The sequence below is a fragment of the Sceloporus undulatus genome, chromosome 4, assembly GCF_019175285.1.
Source record: "Sceloporus undulatus isolate JIND9_A2432 ecotype Alabama chromosome 4, SceUnd_v1.1, whole genome shotgun sequence".
NCBI lineage: Eukaryota > Metazoa > Chordata > Lepidosauria > Squamata > Phrynosomatidae > Sceloporus > Sceloporus undulatus.
Window position 1 is genome coordinate 116,616,907 of NC_056525.1, and position 27,903 is coordinate 116,644,809.

A 27,903-nucleotide genomic window follows, 5' to 3' on the forward strand; every position below is an offset into this window, starting at 1 on the left:
AGGAAGTTTTTCTTTATAAATAGATTCACCAAAGAAAAAACTATTACACTGCAAGCCTTCATTACAGAAATGTCATGCTGTTTCAATTTCACATTAAGGTAGCAACTGCATTATCTGAATAATACAACTAGGAGGTTTTCTGTGGATCGTTGCAAAGTTATTGCCATGCAGCAGTTAATTTCTGTCTGTCACAACTCCCTCTTGATCATTGTCATCTTACATATAAGATCAAATGGCAGTATGTGTGGGGTGCAGCATTCTTTGAGTATCTTCATTAGATTCCATTCAGGTATAAAACATTATCAGTTTTTGCAGCATGATTTTTCCCCAGGGGTCTTTTCACTACAAAGTTACAATAGTATGATTCCATGATAACTGCCATGGCTGCATCCTGTGGAATCCTAGAGTTTGTAGATTGGGAAGGCACTAAAACTCTCTGGCTGAGGATTGTAAATATTTCTCCACAAACAGCAAATCCCAGGATTCCATAGGGTGGAATGATGGAAATTAAAGTGGAATCATTCTGCTTTGATTGTGTAGTAAGAAAGGGCCTTGGCTTTATCAAAATTGTTAGGACCTATTATTACTCTAAAATGTACAAACAAGCAACAAAATGATTTGTACCCTCACTACAGAACCAAATAGGTTTTCCATCCTTGTGTGACCATTACCTAGCATGGCATGACCTGTGTGTTGGAGAGAGAAGTGTCTTATTCTGGGGTTAAGGATCTAGTTTCAATAAGCATGCAAGGAAGCATAGCACACTTGTCCAGAGTCTCACTGTGACTACTTTTTATTCTGTACGCTAGGAGAGAAGTACTGTGAAAAAGAGACTCCCTTATCCTCTTTTCATCCCATTAAAATTAATGTACTTATCTTGTCTAAGTAGTGTACGAACGTTTTAGTGCTTGCATCAGATGTCAGCAGGTGATACCATAGATGTTCAGATAGGTTGCAGGAATGTGAATCATTTGGCTATCCAGATATTATTGAACTGCTTCTCCCAGAATTTTCCCCAGAATTTCTCACTATTTGCTGTTCTTGCTAGGCCTACAATAACAACACCTGAAGGGCCACAGACTTGCCATTTTTGCTTAGCACCTCTCTACCTGCCATAGCTCCTTCCTACATAATCCTAGGATTTCAAGTTTTGTGATCCTCTAGCACTCTTTGCCAGACCTAAAAAAAACTACAAATTCCAGGAGCCCAGGTGGCACCGTGGTTAAATGCCTGTACTGCAGGCACTCACAAACCACAAGGTTGTGAGTTCAGTACCAGCCAGGGGCTCAGGGGCGACTCAGCCTGGCATCCTTCTGAGGTGGCAAAAATGAGTACCTAGCTTGTTGGGGGCAATTAGCTTACACATTGTAAATTGCTTAGGGAATGCTTAAGTGCACTGATTAGTGGAATTGAAATGTACTTGCTATTGCTCTTGCTATTCCATAAAATGGAGTTACCGTACTGAAAGTGGTGTCAAACTACATTATTTATACAGTGTACATGCACCCTAGGTTTTAAGGGATCATTATTAGCTTATGGATAGCTGAGATCCAAACTATCTGAAATACTGTATCTCCCAGTATGAGCCTACCCGAGTTTTAAGATCTTTAAGGGAGGGCTTTCTAACACTCTCAGCATCAGTCAATGCATGTTTAGTGCCTTCTTGGTGCCTTCTGTCAGACTATGGAATGGGAGGTGGCCCCCCTTTCTGCCCTTTCCACTGTAAGGCAAGGATCTTGCTGTTTAGCCACACCATTGAGTATTAGCTACCTGTTGGAGAAGAACATTTAATTGGGATGTGTTGTACTGCATTTTATCACTATTATCATATTTTACCAGCCTTTCAAGAATTGTTTGAAATTATTGTTTTTAATACTATGGTTTGTTTAATTGAGTTTAAGCTCTGTATTATGCATAGATTTAACTGTATTTTGTTTTTAACTCATACTGTAAGTTGTCTTGGATCCCATACTGGGAGAAAGGCAGGATATAAAATCAGTCAATCCACCAAGCAACTACATGAGAGCTAGGCTGTGATGAATAATCCCTCCATGTTGCCCACTCAACCAGACTTCAAGTTCCTGTAATTCCCCTTGCCCAAACATTCTTTAAATTCTGGGATAGTGAATGGGTCCCTAAGGTGATTTTAACAGTGGAGAAGTGAAAGTACTTTCTGTTGGGGTTGTAACTGCGTGAACAATTTCTCCTATAATCTTAAATAAACTTTAAATAAAATAAATCTTAACTAAAAGATTTCCAGACAAAGATGCAAACTCAAATGAGAATAAATGTTTATTTCAGAACAAAAGGTCCAAACATAAAGCATGTAAGCCATATTTATTTCAGAGTATCAGCCTGTGTTATACCAATGTAACAGCATGCTCCACAATTCCTTACTCAATTCTGTATCACCCTTTCAGCTCCTGACTAGATTTCTATTTTTGATCACATTCCTATCTCTGTCTCCAGCTGCTCCTATCTGACAGACAGTCAAACCTCTCCTTTTATATTCAAGCCCACTCTCACACACATAACTTCTCAACATTCAAAGAACCCTAATTGGTTGGCTCCACTTAGTTCAGATTTTAACCATTCAGATCATTGCCATTTTCAGACTAGTTATTTGGAAATAAAGATGGTCAGCAAAACACCATCTTTGTTGAAGACAAAGGTCCAAAACACACTGCAGAAATAATCCAGTTTGAGACCATTTTACTGTAAGTGCCCTGACTCAGTGCTATGGAATAATGGGAATTGTAGTTTATTGTGGCACAAGAGCTCTCTGAGAGACAAGGCTAAATGTTTCACAAAACTACAGTTCCCAGAATCCCCTAGCATTGAGCAAGGGCAGTTAAAGCTTTCTCAAGCTGGATTACTGCTGCAGTGTGTTTTGGAGCTTATTAATCAGGGAAAATTGAGTCTTCTGCTATAATTGATTACAAGTGAAATCAAGCTTTAGAATACCAGTCTACAAGTGAGGAAATGACAGGACAGACAACTGAAAGTGAGAACACAAGCTGGAATACAAAATATCAGTATCTACCTCTTTTGCACCTTGCAAGTTCATCCTTAGTTGGGCACGTATCATTGCACATTCTGTAACTTGTGACATATGTTCAATCGATGAATAAATTAAGTAAATACAAAAAGCAGATAAATCAGGAAATACTGAGCTGGGGGGGGGGGGGGAAATGTGCCTCCAGAATGCAACCAAATGCAGTCATAAAGATGGAAAGAATATTTGAAAATATTGGGAATATGGTCAAAAATATTTCTCAAACCTCAAGAAATTGATGAGGAGAACCTGGACTAAAAAGAATTTTCACAGTTCAGTACTTACTCTGCTCAAAATGATCCCCTCCTCCCTCTGTGTGTGCAGGAAACAGAAACAGAAGTTGTTTTCTTTGCAGTTGTCAATTTTTTTTTAAATCAACCCAACAAAAAGAAAACAGGACAAATTAATATTGAAAGTGTGCCATATTTGTGTAAGGATTTATATGGGCAATTAAATGCATTGCAGGAAGGTATAACTAAATGAAAAATTCACACAATTCCCCATCATTTGTAAAACCTAAAAGCTAATACCACATGTTGACTGGCCCTCAGTTACAATCTAACTCTCTTTAGTTTGGCTGACAGCACATGTACTACACTCCAGTGACTCTACTAATATACTCCTGTTAGCTTCATGACAGTGGTGCCTACTCCTAATTTGAAATTCAGTCCATCCATCCAAAATAATATCTCCATGACTACTGGAAGCAGTAATTTATCCAAGATTTTTTTAAAAGTTGAGTCATGGTTGAGATTAATACTCCGTGAAACACACTGGACTTTAAGTTATTGGCCTTTTATATCTTAAAGTATTTTCAGAATAGGATTGTGATTAATATTATAAACAATGAGTAACATCCAGCATCATGAAAGGACTATTTGATCCACACAATAGGACTTCCCTTCTTCCCCTGTTCACCCTCAATTCCCACAGATTTAGGGTCATGTGGGTCTGCAATTGGCAAATGCTGTTATGATGGCAGATGGATACAGTTGGGGTTCTTACAGTACTACTGACATGCTGCTTTAAAAAAAAACATATTGCAAATCTGAGACCAATACAGATTTACAAATCTGACATTAAAGATTAGGTTGAACAAAATGCCAGAATGTGCCTTTCACCCAGTAAATAATGGCTTATAGTGTCATTGTATGCACTGTGGATTCCATAAATGGGTGGAAAGTTGGGAAGACTCTGCATTGAGTGTACAGGGAAGAAAGAGTAAAGTTAATTCTTCTATCCATATAGTCCTCCAGTTATCTTGGGTCTAAAACACACTGCAGAAATAATCCAGTTTGAGATGACTTTAATTGCCCTGGCTCAGTGCTAGGGAATCATGGGGACTGTATTTTATTGGGGCACCAGAGCTGTCTGACAGAGAAAGCTAAATGTATCACAAAACTACAGTTCCCAGAAACCCCTAGCATTGAAACAGAACAGTTAAATCAGTCTCACACTGGATAATTTCTGCAGTGTGTTTTGAGCCTAGGTCTCTTTGCTTATGTACAGACTTGCCAATACACACTTAGAATTGCACAAGCTTACACACTTATCCATTCTGTTACTCTTTTTTTGGCATCCATGCAGGCATAGTCATTCACTCACACAAATATAAGTGTCCACACCAGTGCACACAAAGAGGGGAAGACACAATAGGAAGGATGCTCTTAGTCTTCCTCCTTTCCATTGCTCTTCAATCCCCTTCTGACTCTCTGTCAGCTGTTTCTTTTTTTTGGGGGGGGGGACAAAAAGAGTTCTTCCTATTTGTTCTAGAGGCATGCTGATCTAATTCTCTGTGTATTTTGTCTAGGTGTTAAGGGACAGCTAAGAGAATGAAGACTCTAAGTCCCCAGTGGAAGCATGATATGGCGATGCAGTACTGGTGCTGAATTGTTCTCTCTGATGGCTCTATGGGAGTGGATAGCCCTGAGTCTTCATTGCTGGGTTTTAGCGGTTGCTGCTGTTTCAGATCAGCATGCCACAAGCCCCTTCGACTGGCTCCTCTCGGATAAGGGACCTTTCCATCGTTCCCCGGAATACACGGATTTTGTGGACAGAAGCCGACAGGGTTTTAGCACAAGATACAAGATTTACAGGTATGAAGTTTTAAAAAAGCATGAAATCCTCTGTGGGAGCTGTATATAAATAACATTTCTTTAAGAGAAAGCAGTGGGGGAAAGCAGTGATGTGGAAGTCAAAGTGTATCTCTACTTTCATTCCAAATATATCTATACCAAGGTCTCTTTCAGTGACATAAGTTCCTGAGAAAGTTTCTGCTGCCTGTTAAAAGTGAGCTGTAGTACAAAAGTAGGGCATACGCTTTGCATGCTGTAGTTTTTACAATCTTTGGCATCTTTGTCATAACCAAGTTCTGCTGGCATCTATGGAAGTAGTTTTGGATAAATAATTTCTGTCATGGTTGTGGCAGGGTAACAAATGTTTGAACTTTGCCTCCCCATGCTTATGGCTGCTATTTACTTTTTTAAAATGTGCATGCCAGTTTCAATTCATGCAATTAATATTGCACCCAGTTTGGCGCAATGGGCTACTTGGGCCTATATGTATTTGTGTTTCAACCTATTTTCATATAAATAAAACTATAATTATAGAGCTGTAAATAATAATAAAAATATTTGCTAGTGCTCCACGTCATTTAATCATGGTCAAGAGGGTTAAAGATAAAATGGGGTATCAAACAAGAAGCAATGTTTCAGCATCAATTCTTTCTACCTATTAGAAAATAAGAATATGATTCATGTAATCCATGGGCTGTTGTGATGAGTATAAATCAGATAAAGAATAGTTGTGCTGTTTGCACATGAAACATATTATATGCATTACTTACATTAATAATGGCTATACAGTTGACCACTGAAATCCCATTAATGTGGGTTTACCCACATTTGAGGAAAGTGAGAACAGAGTCCTAGAGGGAGAGAAGAGGATATGTTAATGCTTATCTCTTTTTAAAATCATTGATCCTGGCAAACTGCTTTTCTCCAGTCCAAACAAAGGAGTTGCAAATGTAGAGAGAGAGTGAAACAGATTGGCAATTTCTATCACTTGGCCAATTTATGCCAGTAAAATTGTTTGAACAGGTGGTCACTTATTTGCTTCAGATTGTTTTGCCATAGTTTCCAGCTTTATGAGCTATTGGGCTTGTGGTAATTGGGGGCAGACTCAATATTTTCATCCTGCTTGTGTCTACGTGCACAACTGCTGCTTGTTCATAAGTAGAGGCTTGGGAGGAGGTTTAAAGAATGTCTTTGTGTTGTGAAGATTTATTTTCCATTACTTTTTTCTATGCACCAGAGGGCACTGTCTTGCAGGTCAATTTTTACATTAGATTCTCCTGTCTTAGGCACAGACATGATGAGGTTTGTTATGCATATGTGATTTTGAAATATGCATTGTGGGGCTTTGGAGAGCTCAATAGATCAGCAGAGTCCACCACAGTTTACTGCATTTTGAAAGCAATCTTTCTGTTCAAAGGATAGGGGGAAATGACAGTGATAATAATAATAATACAAAGACAAGTCAACATATTTTATTCTGCTCCAACTTTTATATTCGATAAAAAAACAAAATTGTTTCCAAAACAAACTGCTGTATATTAATCCTGTTTTTTTCCTCGTGGTTCAGGTTTTATAAAATTATTGTCACCATATTGACTATAACAGTGAAGACTGAAAAGGAACATACATGACACTGCCTCTACAGTGTGCCTTTTCTATCACAGGCTTTTATGCTGTATCATTATCAATATTAATGGCATGTCTTCCTTTCCGTATAGAACTCAAGATGGCTGACAAAAGCAACATACAAATTAAAAATACATAATACAAAGGGCATGTGTGTGTGTGTGTGAGAGAGAGAGAGAGAGAGAGAGAGAGAGAGAGAGAGAGAGAGGAGAGAGAGAGAGAGAAGCTGCCAAGAGGTCTTATAGAACCAAAAGGGAAACACATACCCTGCCCCATTACCAGGCCTGAAACCAGTCTGAAATAAATCTCGAAAGTATTCAAGATTCATTCTGCCTCTGAAAGTTGCAGAATGCTCCCTTCAAGGTAGCAAACAATGCGGCAAAAAGAACTGCTTTCAGAAGGAAAATCTGCATGTGTCTGTTGTGCATAACAATTCAGGTTGCCCATTTATTTAAACTTAACACAAAAACATAGAGAAAGAAAGAGGAAGTAGAACATAAATTCTTTCTCTTTATGCATGGGTTTCTTGGAACCCTCAATAATATAATACTTTCCAGTTTTTCAGGAATCTAAAATTGTTTCTTCTTTATATCATAATGTGCTCACGTTCATAATGCTTACAATTTAGGAATGTGTATGTGTGTGTATTTGGGAAGCAATGACAATTAAAAGAGGAGTAGACTGCAGACCCCATATAAATGAGGAACATAGCCATTTGTTTTAGCATGCTAACTCTTAGGGTCTGAAAGCGCAGGCCAAAAGGCCTGGATTCCCATGGCCTGGATTCTTTCTTTACAGATGGCACAAGCCAATAGCCCTGAGCCAGGAATGACCAGACTGGTTGCCAATCCAGACCAGACCCAAAGAACTATAGCACAGCATAAAAAGACCCACTGTTTGCAGCTGAGTTTCCTGGAAACTCTGCCTTTACAGCCAACAGACTGTACCGCTGCATGCCCCTTACCTGCCACCTCTGTTGCATTTCCTCTCAAGATCCCAGTCAGAGCCTGAGAAATTGGCAGGGAGTGCCTGGCCACATGAGTGAAACCAGGCACCCCATTTCTGCCTCGGATGCAGCAAGGGTCTTGAGAGGGAATAAAGCAGATGTGACAGGTAAGGGGAGTGCTGTGTGGCAGTGGGAGGGAGTGTGAACACCTGGGCATCACTCTGTCAGCAATGGCATAGGAAAGGGCCAGAACCACAGCCGAGATACCCCAGTGTTGGCCTATGGTATCCTACCTGTGTTCATAGGCCCTCAATTTTTGTTGTTAATTTATATCACTGGCTTCCTATCTAAACAGTACTGTATTGATCAGTGATTAAAATAATAATGGCTAGTTGGCACACATAACTGAGGAGGGAGATGACTTAAAACCCTTCACTGCTGATCAATCGGTTTTGTGGGAACGAGCCATGTAAACAGAGATTAGCTTGATGACTCATTCTTATACTTCCTACTACTTTCTAGTTTAAAAAATATCATATAGAAGAAGGGTGGATCTGTCAAGCATGCTTTCACTTAAGTTGCCCATTTTCCATTCATATGTGTGTTCTGTTTTGGTTTCTTGCTTATTATTTATTTATATATTTCCACAACATGGATATGCATTTTCGCATACACATATACACACACAGACACACACATGCACACAACCCAACCACATTTTCCCCACATTTGTCCAAGGGGGTGCATTTGTTTGCTTGGCACCCCCTCATGCAAGACCATGCCCCCTGAATGTAACACCATAGCTGATGGGTGAAGGAGTCCAAGTAGAGATCACAGTCCCCCAGAGAAAGGTGTACACCATCCCCTCTGTATAGCTAGGCTATGTCTGCCCATGTGTCTGGGTAGGTGACAGGAACAAAGTGAGGTTATGGATGATGTCTCAATTAGCATGACACTGGGTTGCATTGATTGAGGAGTGGCTATGAGCACCTTGCCATACCTGTCTTGGTAACATCTTCATCCACTAGATGTGAACATTTGGGAGAAAATGTTGGATGTTATGGATGTCAGGCATCACCATACCAATAAGTTGGAGCCCAGGTATCTTAACTAGATCATTCTCATGCAAATGAAGAAGAATTACATAAGTCAAAGGTTGCATTGTAGCAAGCTCAATGATCTGGGAAGTAGAGCCTCCCACTGCATGTCTCATAGACTTCACCAATGGATACTGGATGTGCCTACATGCCATTTGGCCCAAAAATTGAGACTATCCACACTGTCATTGGAGGACCAGTTCAGGTTAATACAAATTATTAAATGGGGGTGGGGGCATGAGGGCCTGCCCTTAAGGTGTGTTGTTAGGTACCATCATGATTTCTAACATAAGACTGGAAAGCCCTAGACTACCAACATTCCACCTTCCAAATAGTAGAGGTGGGGAAATCATAATTGGCTGTAGCCATAGCAGCTCCTACAAAAGAAGGTGTGGGTAGAAAATTGTCAAAGGGGGATGTTGACCATTGTGAGGGCTCTTTTAAGGGCAGAACAGAATTGGCATTGAATGCAAGGGAGGCCAATCTGTGTAAAAACAGGTTATGCAGACATAAATCTAAGTAGTCCAGCATAGTTTGTGTTGGGTAAATTTGTCCTGCCAGAAATGTCCCCAAAGTAATCATCTGTTTTCTGTCCTGATTATCTGTTTTCTGATATGTATGTGCATCTTATGCCTCATTGGTTAAAATGAAGGTACAACAGAAAAAGGGACCAACCACAAATGTCCTGGTTGGATCTAGGGAGAAGTTCAATAATCCTTGTGGCTGCAAAAATGCCAGTATGAAAGCAGCCTTGGAAAGAAAAACTTCATCAGTAAATGTACAGACCACTGAGAGTTATTGGTGAAGGTGAATAAAGACAACAGTAGATAAGAAGAGGCGAGAATCGGGAGGGTGGAAAGGGTTTCCTAACTCAGCTGACCAGTACCCGAGGAACATGAAAATTGGCTTTAGGGTCAAGGAACCCAGCCACCTTGGGATCAAAGGACAAGACAGTCAGGTGAAGAAAAGCCCAGCCTCCTCATGTTTACAGCAAATTGTAGCACCACCTCATCTCTCACAGGTCATTTGGCCACCTCGCTCAGCTTGGTAAGAAAGCATGGACTGTGCTGGTAAGCCTTGCAAGGATACGGTCCTTAAGATAGGAGGATGGCACACTTTATCTTTATCTGCAGTGTTCCAGAGGTGTAGCAGCATCTTCATAGGCTGTGGGGAGACTTGAGGGACCAGGTCCCAGAACCTGGAAACCTGAAAGTGGGAGAGAGAATCTGCTAGAAATTTTGTATTGGATGGGCTTGAAAAGGTATGTTTTGCTGCAAGCAATACATAATGAATGCTGGGTTCAGACAATGTATGGAAATAATATTCTAAAAGTTGAAAAGTATATGAAAATCGTGTTTCTTCTTATTTCGAGAAACCCTGTAGAGAAGAACCCTGAACAGACAAGAATATTTGCAATTCTGAACATTCTGCAAAAGTCACATATGGTTGTTTTGAAAGAAACCGATTTTTCTTTGCTGAAAATAATATTTCTGCACAGAAAATAATATTTCTACATAGACAACACTGTTTCCTGCACATACACATACAAAAAAAATCTGTAATTAGATATTTATTTTGTCCAAACATGCACTGTTGATTTGCACAAAAAACACCCTTTTCTGCATGGAAAATCATATTTCTGTGTAGAAATAGTATTTTTTGCACAGGGAAAATGTTTCTTGTGCATAAAAAGCTGTTTTCTATACAAAACAACTGCATGCAAATTTGGAACAGAATTTGTTGCAAACTGTAAATGAGCTTTGAAAAATTCGTGATTTGTACAGACTTTCTGCAAAAAAAACTTGCTGGAATTACTGTTTGCTTTAGTTGAGTATAAAATTAGTGAATATTTATGCCTCTAGTTCAGCCAGTAACAAACAGGAAGAAACACAATAAACAAAGTGAGACTGAAAGAAACTTGATTCATTTGGCTTCTACCACATTTAGCTGGGGAAAAAATCAGGCATAATATATTGCACATATGAACAAGCTCTATAGTTAAGTTTTGGATATTTATTTATTTATTTATTTATTTATTATATCTTACATTCTTTCAGTAAGTAAGAGCTGCCTGGCCTAATTGCTTATCTGTCCTGAACTACACATTTCAGCACTCTGTGCAAGGACCCAGAGCTCACAAGCTTATTTTAAAAGTCACAATAATTTTATACACTTGCCTCATATCTTTAAACATGTGTCTATGAACTTGCTTCAGCAAGGAAGAAAGCTGAAATGAGATTATGTGAATGATGGAGCTTTGTATAAACATCAAAATGTCAGAAGTATTATGATTTAAAAAAAACACCCACTTCAGTACTGATACAGAAAAACTGGGAAAATGAAAAATTAAATTTAACTGTAATGTACTGTTACCAAGAGAAAAAAAAATCTGACATTTTTTCTGGGCTTAATTTGTACAGAAGACATAATATAAGGGGGATTCAAGTATGTCTGAATACCTCCTTCAAAACATAAAATTGATACTGTCTGCCTGCTCTTTCTTTCTTTCTTTCTTTCTTTCTTTCTTTCTTTCTTTCGCTCTCCTTCCTTCCTTCCTTCCCCCTTCTTTGATTACTTAAATTTACAGTTCACAGTTTTTCCACTGTTAGATGTCAAAAATAAATTACCATTCAAGTATGGATGATTCATGGAGAAAATTTCTCAAGTTGGCTTTATTATACTTAAGGATATACAGAGGGATATTTCCAAATATTGGCGGGTTATAGACCGCCGCTGCTTGCTCCGTGAGGGAGCTGTAGCAGCCGTGGCTCCCGTGCAGAGCAAAAAAGGAGCTCCAAAATGGAGCTCCTTCTTGCGGCGCCTCTATGATGTCGCGAGGCGCCACTGGCGCATTTGCGACGTCATAGGCGCTGAGACACGTTCGGACGCTATGCGTCCGATACGTAAAGATGGCGCCAGCGGCGCCATATTGTATGGACAGAGTCCGTATTAGACCCAGGGGCGTCTAGAAGAGACGCCCCTTTTTTAAAATGGGACGTCCTGCGGACGACCCAAGTGCCGGTCTGTAACCAGCCATAGATATGCAACTATGGGGAGCATATTTTTTCACCTGTCCTATAATTTCAAGCATTGATGCTCAGAAACAAAACAAACAAAAAATGCCATACATTTGTATCATTGCAGCCATTTAGCTGACATTATTTGTTAAAATGCACAAAAGTAAAAGAACCTCCCAGTTCTCTAAAGCAGAGGATTGCCCCTCCCCACACACAGACACATATAAAGGATGTATATATATATATATATATATATATATATATATATTCGACAAAACATTTCTTAAAGAGCTGAGCAATGTAGAAAGAATTTTGAAAGTATTGCCAGAGTTGAGAGGTATAGCATTTACCTGAATAATTTATATTGTGGAGCAGCCAAGGTTAAAGAAAAAATCTTGGGATTTTGCTAAACCATGGCTATTTTCCTGGAAACAGGACCGCACCATAATGTTTATGAATAACGTATTCTTAAGGCTGATGAATATATTTTTTGCTATAAAGGAGCATTTTTGTCCCTCCATATTGTTTTAATTTTAGAACTTAAAATGAAAAATGGTTGTAAAATAGTATAGGCATATTGCTGAGAAGAGCAGATAAGAGTGAATAAAAGGACTTCAGAAAGCACAGCGTTTGGTAATGGGGACTCAACAAATGTAATTTAAAGAAGAAGGAATAAAATATCTGCTGCAGGCCTACAAGGAAAGCAAACTCTGCTCAGATCCATGCATGGTAAAGAACACTATTAATGTACTTAAGGCTGTTCTGGGAAACCAGTAACTTTTTCTGTGGGTGACTATGCATTCCATTCCATTTATGGGCTACTGTGAGGATCAAGATTATAAATGTGCTTGAAGGGAAACCTGTTTAGCTTTGCTATAGCTTCTTCAGTTAGGGAATAAATACCAAAAATAGTTTTGTCTGCTTTTTCCAGCAATTTTTCAGTGATTTGTAAATTGCTTTTGGCTAATACCAAATGGCCTGCTTTCCTATAGAGGATTGTTTCTGTGGACAAAATGTAATATAGTCAGGGACTGTCTCTGCTGTTGAAAGAAAGATCCTACTGAATACAGAATGCCCTCATTTCACAATGATTCAATCACACCTGCCGGAAAGCTCAGTCACCAGAAATCTGACAGATAATATTGAAGACTGAAGGTTGGATCCAAATTCAATGAAGAAATTGGGGCTTAATTTGGCCATAACAAAGGCAAATCCTATTGATTTTAGTAGGTCTACTTAAAGAGTCCTTTCTGCCATGACTTTTGTGGCCTTGGAACCAGTGCAGTGTTTCCTGCCTTGTTTGGAAAAGTAGTACAGGAAATGTTGGTATACAAAAGAAGTCATGCGGCAACGCTTTCCCATGCTAATGTTAACTCGTCTAGAAATCAAGACAACATTGCTGTGTTCACTGAGTAATGTGTGAATAATCTATACTGTAGTTGTTTTACATTATGAAGATAACAGCACAAGGGGATGATAAAACATAACCCTAATATGAAGAGAATACCAAAGTATTGTGTTTTTTCCTGCACTTATGATGTAGATTAAGCTTTATTTATTGTACCCAAGTCTTGTATCCAAGAGGTCATTCTCACTGGCAGGATTAATCACTTCATGATTCGCTCCTGCCCTGGTTTGGAAAGCAATTTCAAAAGAACCCTAGTTCTCATTATGAAATGTTTTCCCCCCTTATCCTGTGTGATTGGGTGTTGTTGTTGTTGTTGTTTTTTGAGGCGATTGTGGTTCTTGCTGGCAGCACCTCTTTAAACTCCCCTGCAAATCATGTGACACAAACCCAGCTTGGAAATTTTGGGGGGCGGGTGGTTGGAGGTTGAGAGAGTGTGTTCTGAGGCCGAGAGAGTGTGAGGCTGAGATAGTATGACAAGGAGGATGGCAATGGAGCAAGGCAAGGGGGGAGCAGAGAAGAGAAGGAGGAGGAGACGGAGGCAAGGCTGGGAAAGGGAAGGGAGCTTGGGGGGTTGAGGAAGGGACATTGCCAGGCTGGGAAGGGAGAAGAGGAGGAGGAGGACGACAGAAATGGAGAGCACCAGGACCCAGGGAGGCTTGTGAGAAGGAGGACAGGGCATGTTTTCTTTTCTTTCTTTTGTAAATACAATTAAGCGCTTAAGCGACAGAGTGGTTTACCATCTTTGCAAGGAGTTGCTAAACCATTCTGTCGCTTAAGCGCTTAGTTTTTTTTTTAAAGGAACCAAGCATCACACCAATAATGACAAGAAAACATTTGGGTGGGGGGTGACATCTCCAAAACAATGGGGAGGGATGGTAAATAGCCCTCTGCCATTAGTCCCTCCCCTTCAGAATCCTGCGATTCCAATCTTTCATTCCGACTTCCTCGACAAGCTTTGGTATCATGTTTTTTTCAAAAGAACCTCTTTTTATTTGGTGTCTGGAAAAAACGATTTCAAATGGGAACTAGGGTCATTTAATTCACTCAGCAATCTGATTCTTTTTATAGTGGGAATGGGGCCCGAGTCTCCTTCAGATCCTAACAGTTTGTTTATGGGATTTCAGTGGTCTCGCACTTCTTTGGGTGGTAGATAAGATCAAAAGTGTACCTATGCCACCATTTTATTTGGAAAGGGCCTCCTATCAAGGATATTTTCAAAGGTTTGTGTGTTTGTTTGTGTGTGTGTGTATGCACTACTCGGTTTCCATTAGCCATATGACAATTGAAAGAATGTATATAGGATGTGTCAGGTCAGGGGCATAGCTATGGGGGTAAAATAATGTATTATTAATGCATCTCTCAATGAAGGTCAGTTTCCACCTTGTTTAAAGAAAGTGGTGGTATGACCGCTACTGAAAAAAGCTTCTTTAGATCCCCTGAACATGAACAACTATAGACCATCTTCCATTTCTGTGTAAGGTAATTGAGAGAACAGTTGCCCTTCAACTCTAAATAGTTTTGGATTAAACTGATCCATTTCAAACTGGCTTTAGGACAGGATGTGGATTTGAGACTGCTATGGTTGCCTTGGTCAATTATCTTCATCTATGTATTGACAGAGGAAGTGTGACTCTCTTGGTACTTTTGGATCTCTCAGAGGCTTTTGACACTATTGATCATGACATCCTGTTAGAACGCCTGAGAGAGTTGGGAATTGGAGGCACTGCATTGCAGCAGTTCTGATCCTATCCCTTAGATAGATTTCAAAGGGTGACAATAGGGGACAGTTGTTCTTCAAAAAGAGAACTTAAATCTGGTGTCCCTCAAGGCGCCATTCTGTCCCCAATGCTTGTGTGTGTGTGTGTGTGTGTGTGTGTGTGTGTGTGTGTATGAGGCCGCTGGGAGAGATCATCTGGAGACATGGGGCAGGGTGTTATCAGTATGCTGATGACACCCAGTTATATTTCCCCATGCCTCTGATGACAACATTGACCAAGGACGGCTTCTCTTCTCTCAATGAATGCCTTAAAGCGATAATGGACTGGATGAGGAAAAACATACCTGAATTAGGAGTCTCAACAACGAGTACCCCTGTCTTATCTGGATTCAGTTTTAGTCTAAGGATAAATCAACTGGTCCTGGACAGGGACACACTCCCCTTAAAAGACTGTGTTTGCATCTTGGGAGTGCTCCTGGACTCGTCACTTCAGATGTCAAATCAGGTAAATGTGACAGTCAGGAGTGCTTGTTATCAACTGTGGCTGATACACCAGCTGCATCCTTTCCTGGAGCCAGGGCACTTGGTAACCATGGTACATGCACTGGTAACCTTATGTCTCGACTTCTGTAATGGGGCTATCCTTGTACCTAGTCCAGAAACTCCAATTAGTTGAAAACATGGCAGCCAGATTAGTCACTGGAACAGCTAGAGGTGACCACATAACACCTGTGTTAAAATGTCTTCACTGGCTGCCTATTAGTTTCCGGGCACAGTCCCAGGTGCTGATAAAGACTTTTAAAGCCCTTCATGGCCCGGGTCCAACGTATCTGTGGGATCACCTTCTTCTGTACAATCCGCCCTGTGCACTGGAAAAAAAAACATTGCAGACAAGAAAGACCGGGCTAGCTGTGGTCACCCAGAGGGCCTTATCATCTGCTGCTCCCAAATTATGGACTGGCCTGTCGGAAGAGATCCGAAACATTACCACCCTTGACAGCTTTAAAAAAACTTTAAAAAAGCTGTCAAGATGGATCTCTTCCAACAGGCCTTCCCTAATTAGTATGCTTGGTCACCTGTTGAGAGGAAACCCCATATAGGATATTCTAGGATTCCCATCTCTTTAGGATACCAATCTCTCTATTGTTAACTGATTGTTTTAATGATTGGATGTTATTTTATTACTGTCATGTGGTAATTTTACGTTATATGTTGAAGGGAGGGATAATGGGTTTTAACTTGTATTGTTGTACTGTCATGTTTTATCATTGTTTTAAGCTTCCTTGATCCTTCTGGAAGAGGTAGTATAAAAATAAAATTTTATTATTGTTATTGTTGTTATAAAAGCTTTGCCCCCCCCCCCCCCAAAATCTTGCTATCCCAATGAAGTTTTTCTTCACTCCAAATTTCTACAATTGCAGGGAATGAGAAATTGGAATTTTTTCACACCTAGAACTCTTATATTTGCTGTATACATATTCCCTTGATAACTTTGCCTACCTGTTTTCTTTGGAAGGCTGAAAGGTATTTCTAAATGTTCAGTTGACAGTTTAAGTTACGGTGATGGTAAGAATTTGAAGAGAGAAGTAAAATTTCATTTGGGATTCAGAATGCAAGCATTCTTCCCTGAAGAGTGCGTGTATGATTCTCCTCCTCTGTAGCCATACCCCAGCATCAGCTGTAGTTAGATTTTTTTTTAAAGTCAGATTTTTGTCCCCTTTGAAGAGACAGAATTGCAAAGATGCAATATGTGAAATGAAGCCATTATAGCTGCTCAGTTGAAGATTTTAGATGTGTGGCTGGCTTTGCTCTCTTATTTACTATTCCCTTTCATTTGCTTTTCAATACCTTGTCTGTTCTATCATTTAAGATTCAACAAGAGTTAATAAGGCCAGGCACTTTCTGCAAAAGAAACATTCATTTGGAACTTTTATCTTTTGTCTCTGCAATAGACTTTTTTTTTTCATTTTAGATTGGGAGGTGGAGAATCAAATTTTGGATTAATCTTAACAAATGTTGTTACGTCTTTATTGAAGTAATGTAAGCAGTAATTGTACAAATAATAGTGCTACAGAATGGTCTTGTGCTTCTAATTTATCTTTAGTGAAAAGAAATTTAAGAGTATTTATTTATTTATTTATTAAAATATTTCTGTCCCATTCTTTATCCAAAGCTCAGGGCAGTTTACATTGAAATCAATTTAAGACAATAAATGATAACAAAAAATTTATAAGATTAAAAGTATCTATTACATAGTTTCTCAATCAAAAGAAGCATCCAGAATGGAGGGAGCAATCTCCTTTGCTAAAAGGGTTGAAAAGAGTCAAGAGGGTATTGTAGATTTCCTTTTGCAGGAGGTTTTCCATTTACTGAATTTTTTACTCTTGGATTCTCCAGGATATCTTTACAGGATAGATGCTAGTCTTCTGTACCTCTCTGTTTATCTTTCATATGGGAGAAATTATGCAAGGGAGAAAGCTACTTTATGATCAGCTTCGGGGGACTGACTGTGTGATATGTCCTCTGGGTTTTTATTAGCATACCCTTTTTGTATGTGAAAAAGTTCAACTGTTGAAATAGCTAGCATTTCCTTTTTCCTTTAGGTCTTTGCCATTTCCTTCTGGTATAATTGGTTTTAAGGCAGTAGTCATTGCTTTTGAATCCAGATCTTTGTTATCTGCCTTAGAACGGATTGATTTCTTCTGGAGGCGCTGATATTGTATGCTGGTCACGATCTGTTAGTGTCTAGCTTATAATGCATTAGTAACACTATTAACAGTCAAGCCAAGTGCTTCCCTGAGAAGACCTTTGCAAAGTAAAACAAAATATAGCAACAACAACAACAAAGCCCCACACTAATTTCTGGATTCTCAGATTCCTGACACGCTTGTTACCAACAGTGATAGTGGCCTGAAAACAACAGCTGGAGCTCAGATGTGCTTTGTACATTCTATTACAGAGCAGCTCACTACCAGTTTTTATTTACTCAGCTATTTAAACTGCTGGGCCTCTCATGAAGACCACAAAATAAATAGGGTATTGACTCTGTTATGAATTCACAAGGTGACTCTGGGCTTTTCCTCACTCAGCCCTTTACTTGCAAAATCATTATCGTGTATCATATTCTTCATCTTGAGGGGAGAGTGCCAACATAACAATGGAACCAACTAGCAACAGTTGTGCACAAAAGAGAGGTATCTCTAGACTTGGTAGAATTACTAGGTTTGCAGAAGAAGTACAAACATCTTTGAGGAAGAATCCTAAGAGGAGCATCCCCCACAAAAGAAAATCCCACAGCCCCCACAAGGACATTGTATAGTGGACACAGAATGTTGTAGGTGGGGACAAGCTTATTAAAACCAGTGAGAAGGAAGAGAATAGCATGACTATGAGGTTGTCTGAAAGGGTCAAAAGGCCTGCGTTCCCCCTGTTTGGACAATGTAGACAAAACCCTGTGGCCAGATAGGGCCTGATCTTTCCAGGCCAGACATGGATCTGATGGATCTGGCCCAATCTTGGGGTAAAGGGGCCTTAACATGGGTCAAATTGACCCACTATTTGCCGTCAAGTTTCTTGGAAACTCCACTACAAACCCTGGCTGACCAGATGGACCCTGTGTACCCTTTACTTCCATCCATCATTGCTGTTGAATGGATCATCATCACCACATCTGATGCAGAAATGGAGAGCATGGCTATATGATTGCAGCCAGGAACCATTTTCTACATCAGACATGGTGACAGGAGTCTTTACCCATGCAACATGCAGCAAGATGGAGGTAAAGGGCATGCAGGAATACCAGGTCTGTAATGGGGGGAATGGGTAAGTGCATAAATACACACCCATTCCCATACATGATCTCAGACTGGCCCATCTGCTCAGCCCATTAGATAGGAGGAAGGAGAATGGTATATAGATGCAAAATGGTAGGAAAGAACTCTCTGGATAGAAAGAACTCTCTGATTTCATAGTTCAGACTTATTCTAAAATCTACCTCTCCACCCTGGGATAAAAGTCAGTGACGTTTTTAGAAACCAGAGAGAAAATTCCCTGTTAGAATGAGAGGGAAACCGAGGATAAAGTGTAGATCATGCCTGAGGATTTTTATTGAAACTTATTACCTTGTATCTATTGTTCCACTTTTCTGAGGTTTATTGGAGCCAACCTGAAGCAGCTAGCCAGAGCCTAACTACTATCTGAAAAATAGTGTATGCGCACTGGTGCAATTAAATTAAGATTGTGTGAGAATGAGAAAGAAGTACATTTTCCTCTGATTAATAAGGACTGTTATGTTAAGAGTTATAAGTCCCAGAGTTCCTTGTACATAGACAGGACAGGAGTCTACTTGGTGGGAAGGGCAAAAGAAAGAATTATAAGACAGTGGGAGGGATGGATTAGGAAAACACTGAGTAAGTGAATAATTCACTCTAAGTACCATGTTGATATAACTCTGGACAAAGTTGTTTCTATGTGCCTTCAAGTAAATTTCTGGCTTCTCGGCCTTTTGGCTAAGATCAAGAGTAGTTAGTGTGTGTAGTTTATATGATCAAGAGAAGTTTTGAACCTTTTGCTTCAGAGTTATAGTCCAATATACAAATCACTACACCACACTGGCTTTACTGAACATTTAAACACAGATGAAAAACAACCAATACAACTTGCTTTAGACTTCCTTTACTCCTGTCGCACATGATGCTGGAGCCTTAGAAAATGGAACCTCTAAATGTCCATACGTATCCCATGAAAACTTCCTGGTGAAATATTGTAACTGAACAAAATCAAGACTTCTTTTGAAAATAAATAGCTTATTAGCTAACTTAGCTTTGATATTGTTATTACACGAGCTTTATGAGAAACAACTGCAATTTATTACCAGTGAAGTGTGCATAACCTTATAGATTGTTGGTACACTGCAAGTGAAAGTGATAATGTGAAAGAAGTTTTACAAAGCTAGTAATTGAAAACTGCAGATGTTTTAGAATAGGGAAGACATCTTTTTATGGGATGTAATTGTTAAAATAAATGAGCCTTGTGGCCTAATGATAGCAGCCATGTTGATCCATTGGACGTATTTGTCCAAAAGCTACAAATAAGTCAGGAAATGTATAGGACTCTATGGCTGGGTGTTATTATTGTTGGGGAAATTAGCAGAAATTAGGATTCCTCCATATTGAAAGATGTTGTTATAATTTATACAAACATATTTCTATTTGCAATACCACCCCAGTCTTGAAAGATTTCAAGTTCATGTAAATAGGATTGCTAGTGAAGTAAAAGAACTAGAAGCAAATTGACCATTCACAATATTGAATTAAAGCACTGTGATCCCATTTTAACTACAATGGTTCCATCACATGGTATATTAGGACTGGTCATTTGGTGTAGCAAAGTTCATAATGCTATGGGCCACTAGACCACTCTGATTGAGAACTTTAAATTTGAAATTTGAAATGCTCTAACGTAAACTGTGATGCCTTTTGCTTTCTGTTGATTCACAGAAATCAGCAGGTGCAATTTAGCCAGGCATGAAGATCAACATGATTGCTTGTTAATGTCTCCTAATCAAGCAGATGCTGAAAAACAGAACTGGAGCTGTTGAAAATCTGGCAGATTTACTTGCAGATTATCCATTTGTTTAGAAATATGCTTTATGAACTAATAGGAATAATTATGCCTCCACATCACAGTGGCTTTTCTGATATTGCAAAAAACTGAGAATGTCAGACTACTCTGCTGCCTCACCAAAAAAACAAATCCCAGGATCCCCCAGGATAAAGTCATGGTGGTTAAGTGGTGTCAAACTGCTTTAATTTTTTGGTGTGGTGACAACCTAAGTGGCAACCAAGACTCCCCTCATCTCAGATGTAGAGAGCAGTAAAAACACTCTTCATATCCATGGATTCTTTATAATGGATTCCACTATCCACAACCTGAAAATGTTCAAAATAGGAATATAAATTCCCAAAAGCAAACCTTGATTTTGCCATTTTATATGAGGGAGATCATTTTACTATGCTATTGTATTAAATGGGATTTGAGCATCCATGTATTTTGGTATCTGCTGGTGGTGGTGGTGATCCTGGAACCAAACCCTAGGCAAATAACAAGGGTCCACTGTACTTGCTAGGTGGCAAGTCCCATATGTACCCCAGTCAGCTCTTTTTTCCCCTGATATGCACAGACTATGATTTTACTGTAAAAGACGTGTAAATTCAAACTGTTAGGCCTATAGCGTTGTGAACTTCACTACACACACACAGCTGCACACACCCTGGGGATACAGTAGTTTACATCTTATAACACATCCAGATAATAGTCAATTTTAAAAGATGGCATTAGATTATTTCCCTTCAAACTAGGAAATAGGGGAAAAAATCCAAGAAAATAACAGATGTGTACATTGTAGTAGTGATACATTTTATCCCCTCTTTTCCCCAGTATTGGGACACAAGACGGTTTGTATTTTCACAAAGGAAAGATGCAAGGGAATTTTCCTGGGCAAAAGCTTTTGTTTACTTTTGTCTCCTCTTGCAAATGTCTTCAAATGGAAATTCTAATCTTTATTGTGAGCAAAATGAACACTGGTAAATAGTGTATGTATTTGTGGTAGGTAGCTAAGGAGCCCATGGCATGCTTTGAGTGGTTAAAAGATAAGCCGCCTGGGACACCCAACTCTATCCTCCAAAGGGGACCAATGGAAAGATTGCCAAAGGCTGCTTGTTCCACATTACTCATCATCACTCTGCCCAATAACGGTAGCATCCATCATGTTAATAAGTGTGTACTCAAGGAGGCATGATCAGAATTTTGGCTCCACTATACTACAAAAACAATGACTAAAAGACTAGGCCTTGAGAAACAGTAGCCTGTTTATTAGCTATCATTCCATGAAAATCATGGGGTACAGAGCTAGGTCTGTCTCAGCACTTTGAGATTTCCTCTATTTGATTGCACATATAGCTGTGGTGACCCTAAGAGAATTTTCATAGTTTATATTGTGGCTATACTTTTATTAGGCTGACCCAAAAGGCACAAAAATCCTTGTTTAAGCTTTCACAGCACAGCTGCTGCTTCAGTTAAATATGGTTAAAGGCATTCAGATGAAGTATGGGAAATAAAAGTTGTGTTGAAACTGCAGAGTCTGCACATGTTCTTTGAGATATGAAGATGTGTCTGTAGATTGACAAAGCAGTTAACACGCCCAATGGCCTTGAACAGATAAGAAGAAACTCAGTCAATATGGTATGGTTCTCCATTTAAAAACACATATGAAAAATCTTGAAAGCTCAAGCATGTCTTTATCCAGTGGGTGATGCCCAAAGTCCTATTGTAGGAAGAGTTCGAGATTAACTTGGATGGTTGCCCTCCAAAGCTGCTGAAATGTTTTCTTCCTACCTTTGGGCCCATATAGTATGCTTTCTATACTTACATAGGCTTCTAGCTCTTAAAGTTTAATGGACTTTTTATGTCATAAGTGCTAGTCAGAAATTCATTGTCATCATTTCCCTGGGTAAGTATTTTAAGTCATCTTGTTTTAATGTTTAGACTGCTGGAAAGAGAGATAATGAGAGCTGCTGGTGGAGAAGAGAGTAAAATAATTGAGATGTGCACTAGCCTATCTCAAAAAGTGAATGTCTCCTTCATGTATTTTTGTTTTTGTTTTGGAGAAGAAAACCATATGTTTGTTGTGGTAGATAACTGTCTCAATCAGCTTTGAATAGTACCATTCTGTGAACATCACTACTTGAAGTGACTCACTGAGCTTCAAGCAATGAAATGTAATTAATCCAACTGCAGATGCAATAACAACAGTTATTCATATTGGCAATTTCTAGGGCTGAGCTGAATTTCTGTGTAAGAATTTTCAGCTCCAAATTTGAGTGTGTGGTGAAAGGGTGATCTCTAAAACATGAAGAGAGTGTAGGACATTTTTGAAGGGTTCCTTGTGGCTATATCATATGCAGTGGCATATGATAGAGTTCCCAGCCCCTTTACTTATTTTATTAACTGTGAGATAGCAGTGGAACATTTGGGGAACCACCATGTTGCATCTCCAGATAGTTACTTCCCCAAAACTTTTAGAGGGGGGTGGGTCATTCAGTAGGTGTAAAATGATGGCATCTGAAAGAATTCAACATTTTGTCATTTTCTTTGGCAATGACAATAACAGTGAAACAAATATGCTACTGTCAATTATAAGCTCCCCATCAATTCTGAAAACAGCTTTTTATGCATGAAAAAAAAATTAAAATGTTCCTCCATTTTTAAAACCTTTTTTTTGTACCCAGCAAATATGAGGAGAAATTTTACAACATTCCTTTATTATACAAGGAAGATACCTTTGTGCTGTCAAACCATGAAAATGATTACGCACTTAAACCAGCATTTATTGTGTATTTCACTATTACACTTTTAGTAATATTGAAAAGTGCTTCTGTTTTGGGGGTGGGTGGGGTGATTTCTGGCTCTTCAAAATTTCAGCTATTTTCTGTCCAGGTTTTGTGATAAGGAAAATAGCTTTTCAAAAAAAGAAAAGCATAAGTCGATTTTTAAAGCTCCTTTGAATTACATGGTATATGAGCATGCAAAGACCTTTGTCTGTGTAAAGTCGAAGGCTTTCATGGCTGACAACCATAGTTTTTTGTGGGTTTTTCGGGCTATGTGGCCATGTTCCAGAAAAGTTTCTTCCTGACGTTTCGCCATCATCTGTGGCTGGCATCTTCAGAGAATGCTTTGCCTGGAAAAAATTGGGTGTATATATACTGTGTGAGCCTGGGAATGCAGGAGTGATTTGCATGTATCTTGTTCTGTGCTGATGGCCAGCCTCATAAATATTCTTTCCATCACTACTCACCAGCCTCAGCTGCTGAAATCTAAGTAAGATTCTTGTTAATAATCATGGTGTCTAGCCAGTACTTCTCAAATGGTGGAGCAGGACTACTGGAGAGGCACAAGAGTGGCTCATGGAGGGCATGAGACTTGGAGGCTCTGATCCCTTCTCCTCTTCCTCCACCTCCTCCCCAACTTTTTATGTGTCAAATTTACACATATGTTGAATTAAATATTAAATTTACTTAAATAAAGGCAAAAATCACGCCCGTCATGACTGGATGCGAACAGGTGCGCACCGGGGGATGAAACGGGGCCTCGTGGAGGATAATAATAATAATAATAATAATAATAATAATAATAATAATATATTTATATACCGCCTTTCCAGAGATCAAGGCGATTTCACAACACAACACATATAACAATAAAAACCATTAAAAACATCATAAAAACAAATCATACAGTAAACAGTCTCACGCTAGCTCAACAATGCTGCTGAGAGGAGATAGGAAGGGAGTACATCAGGGGTCATCAGGGGTCAGGGTATGCCTGCTGGAATAGGTGTGTTTTTAACCCCTTTTTAAATTGTTCCAGTGAGGCGGCCGCTGGATGTCTTCGTGTGCAGTAAACTCCGTTTTCTGCAGAGCGCGTGCGCACATGAGCGTCCTCCTTCAGTCCCCAAAACGTTGAAAATTGTGAGTGCGATAAGGTCCATAGTTTGTATGCTAAGTTGAGGGGGGGGGGCAATGTTCTCATGTAGATGTGTAGGGATGTCCCAAGGGTAAACAGTTTGAGTAACCACTGTATTAAGCTAGTCCCCCCCCCCAAGTCCATATTTATTCATTCATTTTATATATTGCATTTGTACGCATATGTGCCTTCAAGCCATCTGTTGACTTATGACGATCCCATGATAGCACCTAATGTTCATTGCTAGTCTACCATCCAACTAACCAGCTCTAACTCTTTTTGGCTCATAAGAGCAGATGGGATCTGGTACCTTCCGGGGATTTAGGCCTACATATTTTATTACATATTTTTAAATCATTTTTAAAAGAAATAGAATGGACTATGAGCAACTTGTTTGATGGGAAGGTGGTGGTTTTATTCCTCCATTTTGATAGTGTTTGCAATCCCAAGAGGATTTGCCAGTACAAAATTGACTCTTGGATCCACCACCATTGCCTGTCCCAGGACTAAAGGATCATGTGAGTGTAGTTACACAATGCTTGCAAATCGAAATGTTGAAGAAGCATATTAGTGACTATGAAAAAAAAGTTTACTGCCAATAATTTTTTAGACAGAGTATATACAGCAAAAATAAGGTATGTGTGAGAGAAATAGAACAGGCAAGATAAATGCAATTTTTCTAGTTGCAAATAATCAAAATATGAAGCTGTGAATGAGCAGGACTGCCGATGAGGCAGAAAAAGAACAAAATCTCAAAATGAATTCTGGAGGAACTACTTAGCATATCTGCAGTGTAAGCTACACAGTGTCTTTCTTTACTGCTTTAAAGTGTCTTTCACACCTAGTTCTTTCAAAAGCAGTTTATCTGACCACAGATTGAAAACATCAAGAGCTCATACTTTTTGATGTGACAATTTCAACTAAGTCACAGGTGGAAGGAAGACAAACAGTGTCATTTGGTAATCCTTGCAACAACCATGTACAGTAGGTCAATATTATGATCTTTTTATTGAGGAAAAAAAGCAAATTGTTTCCCTGGGATCATCTGAGTCTATAGCTGTTGAAGGAATTGAAATGGTAATTAATACTCCAAGTTTGATGGTGATCCATTTCATTCAACTGCAGTTACAGTATGGGTTCATCCTGATGCTTTTGAATGTCTGGTTTTGCTGTCTAGGGCCACTTTTAGTCATAGATCCCAGAAGGGAGGCAAGATGAGCTTAACCCCCACCCACCCACCCTCCCATAAGTGCAGGACCCTGCAATGATCAAGCATATTGGCCTATCCAGACTATGTACATGACCCCCCTTGGGGTTTTCACTCTGCAATAAACTAAATCAGGAATTCCAAAACTTTTTCAGGCTGCCACCCCCTCTTCTCTTAGGTAACAACCTTAATGTTCACACAATGCCTATTTCTTAATATTAGGTCTACTGTTTGTGCAGCAGCCACCCACCCAGTGGCATCTCCCACCTCAGCCTCTCATGTGTGAATAGAGCAGCAGCAATGGTGGGAGAGCCCCAGATCTTCTCCTCAAGCTTTCCTGCATCAGCAATACAGGAATAGGAAGGCCTGCTGGCTAGCTGGCTGCTCAGTTGCTGCTTCCAGAGTGACTGGATGCAAAGGAAGTGATGACCAAGAAGTCTCTCACCTACATTGGCCTTTGCCATAAAAGTATTGGAGATAAGAGGCTTCTCAGTCACTGTCTACTCAGTTGTTGCTCCCTTTGAACGCAGTCACTCTGGGAGCAGCAACTGAGCAGCTGAATGGGCAGCAACCTAGAAGCCTCTCACCTGTTCCAGCCTTGCAACAAAGCTTCTGTGGGTGAGAGGCTTTTCAGTGCCTTCTCAGTTTCTGCTTCCAGAGTGGCTGGGTGCAAAGGGAGAAGCTTCTCCCCACTGAGGAAGGATTCTCAGGGGCTCTACAGATAGACAAGAAGGGGTGGCGAGACACTGCCCCTTTCTACCCCGGATTGGTGCCACGGCAACTGCATGCCACAGCACCAATCAGGCCTCCGTAGAGTACAAAAAGGAGCCGGAAAAACCAGCTCCTTTTTGTGCCCTTGAAGGGGTGCCACAGCTGCCCCTGCATGGCAGTGCCAAAGAGGTATCACCATGGCATGTGCTGTTTGAAAGGGTACACACCAAGATGGCGCCAGGGCAGCATGGTAAGCGCTTTGAGTATGGCGATGCTGAGCCCTCACCCCACCCACAGGCCGGTGCTTTTCACTGGTCTGTAAAGTCATCTTCCCCAGGACATAGGGGAGCATAGCCAGCTTGAAACTTTTCTCCCCAGTGGGGAAGAACTTTCAATCCAAGGGAAGTATTGAAAGAAAGGAGCAGCAGCAGTGCAATTCCAACCTGCTAGGCAAGGCCTGGAAAAACTCATAAAGCTTAAGCAGGATCCCAAATGTGAAAGCTCCTTTTTGCTGCTGCTTCTGCCTCACCAACATGTGCTCTAACTTCTCATGCCCACCATGGTACTAATGGCTGCTGGTTTCCCTTAACTATTTTGTCAATACTTTGACTGAAGCCCCTCTGCTGCCCCCTTTTCGCTCACTGCCCTCCTGAATCTTTCCACCCTCAGGGGACATATTGCCCACATTGGGAATCACTGTACTAAATGATAAAGAGCAGCAGCAGCAGCAACAAAAATTAAGACAGATACTGCAGTTGAGCCCTCCCAGGAATAACAAAGGCTGCATGCAATCTGTCCTGTATACATATAATTGGGAAAAAGCTACACTGGATAGATGGAAAGGATTTCTAAGTATTTGTTGTGCTTGCAAAGTTGTTGGCACCTAGGATATTTGAATGATAGTGGATGGGATACAAAATTTGCCCTCCTCCTGATAGTTGTTGTGATGGCCCAAGGTTCTTATCACAGCATGACTCTTTGTTTGGTTGTTTTTTTTTAATAAGGCAAGGATGGGTTTACTCCTGGAATAGGAAAATGTTGTAGGGGATCTGGTAGCAGCCATTTTTAAATGTTATTTTACTATGTGTGCTAAGAGGGAGGGTTGAACAAAAAAAAACCAACGATGCTGTTACTCAGAGTAGTCCTTGAGTGAACTGAATCTTCAAATTTCCTATATTTTTTTCTTTTTTGTTTCTACTTATGCTTTGAAGCTAGTTTGCTTCAATACTTTAGGGCTTAAGTACACACATGGTCTCAGACATAGTATTTTAGAGTTGGAAGGAATTACAAGGTCCACTGAATTCAGGAATTCACAATTAAAACTTTCCTTAGAAGTGGACCTTCAAACTCTGCTTAAAGGCTTCCAACACAGGAGAGTCAACATCTGGAAAGCCACTCCTGATGTAAATTCATGCAGAAATAGCAATGTCAGACATGATATATTGCTTAGGAAAAAGCAAAGAGAGGAACTGTCATTGCTTTACTACCAAGTTAGAGTGTCTCTTAGCATGGAAATAATGGA

The 27,903-nt window shown here is 39.8% G+C and overlaps 1 protein-coding gene across 3 annotated transcripts in view; it reads left to right on the plus strand.

The window, feature by feature from the left end:
* Positions 1-27,903, plus strand: part of BRINP3 (BMP/retinoic acid inducible neural specific 3) — a 316,730-nt gene that overhangs the window by 26,528 nt on the left and 262,299 nt on the right. For all 3 annotated transcript variants that reach the window (XM_042466360.1, XM_042466361.1, XM_042466362.1), the window contains exon 2: positions 4,866-5,151. In XM_042466360.1, coding sequence (XP_042322294.1) covers positions 4,916-5,151 — 236 coding nt within the window. In that variant the 5' untranslated portion in view covers positions 4,866-4,915. The remainder of the gene's footprint in view (positions 1-4,865; positions 5,152-27,903) is intronic.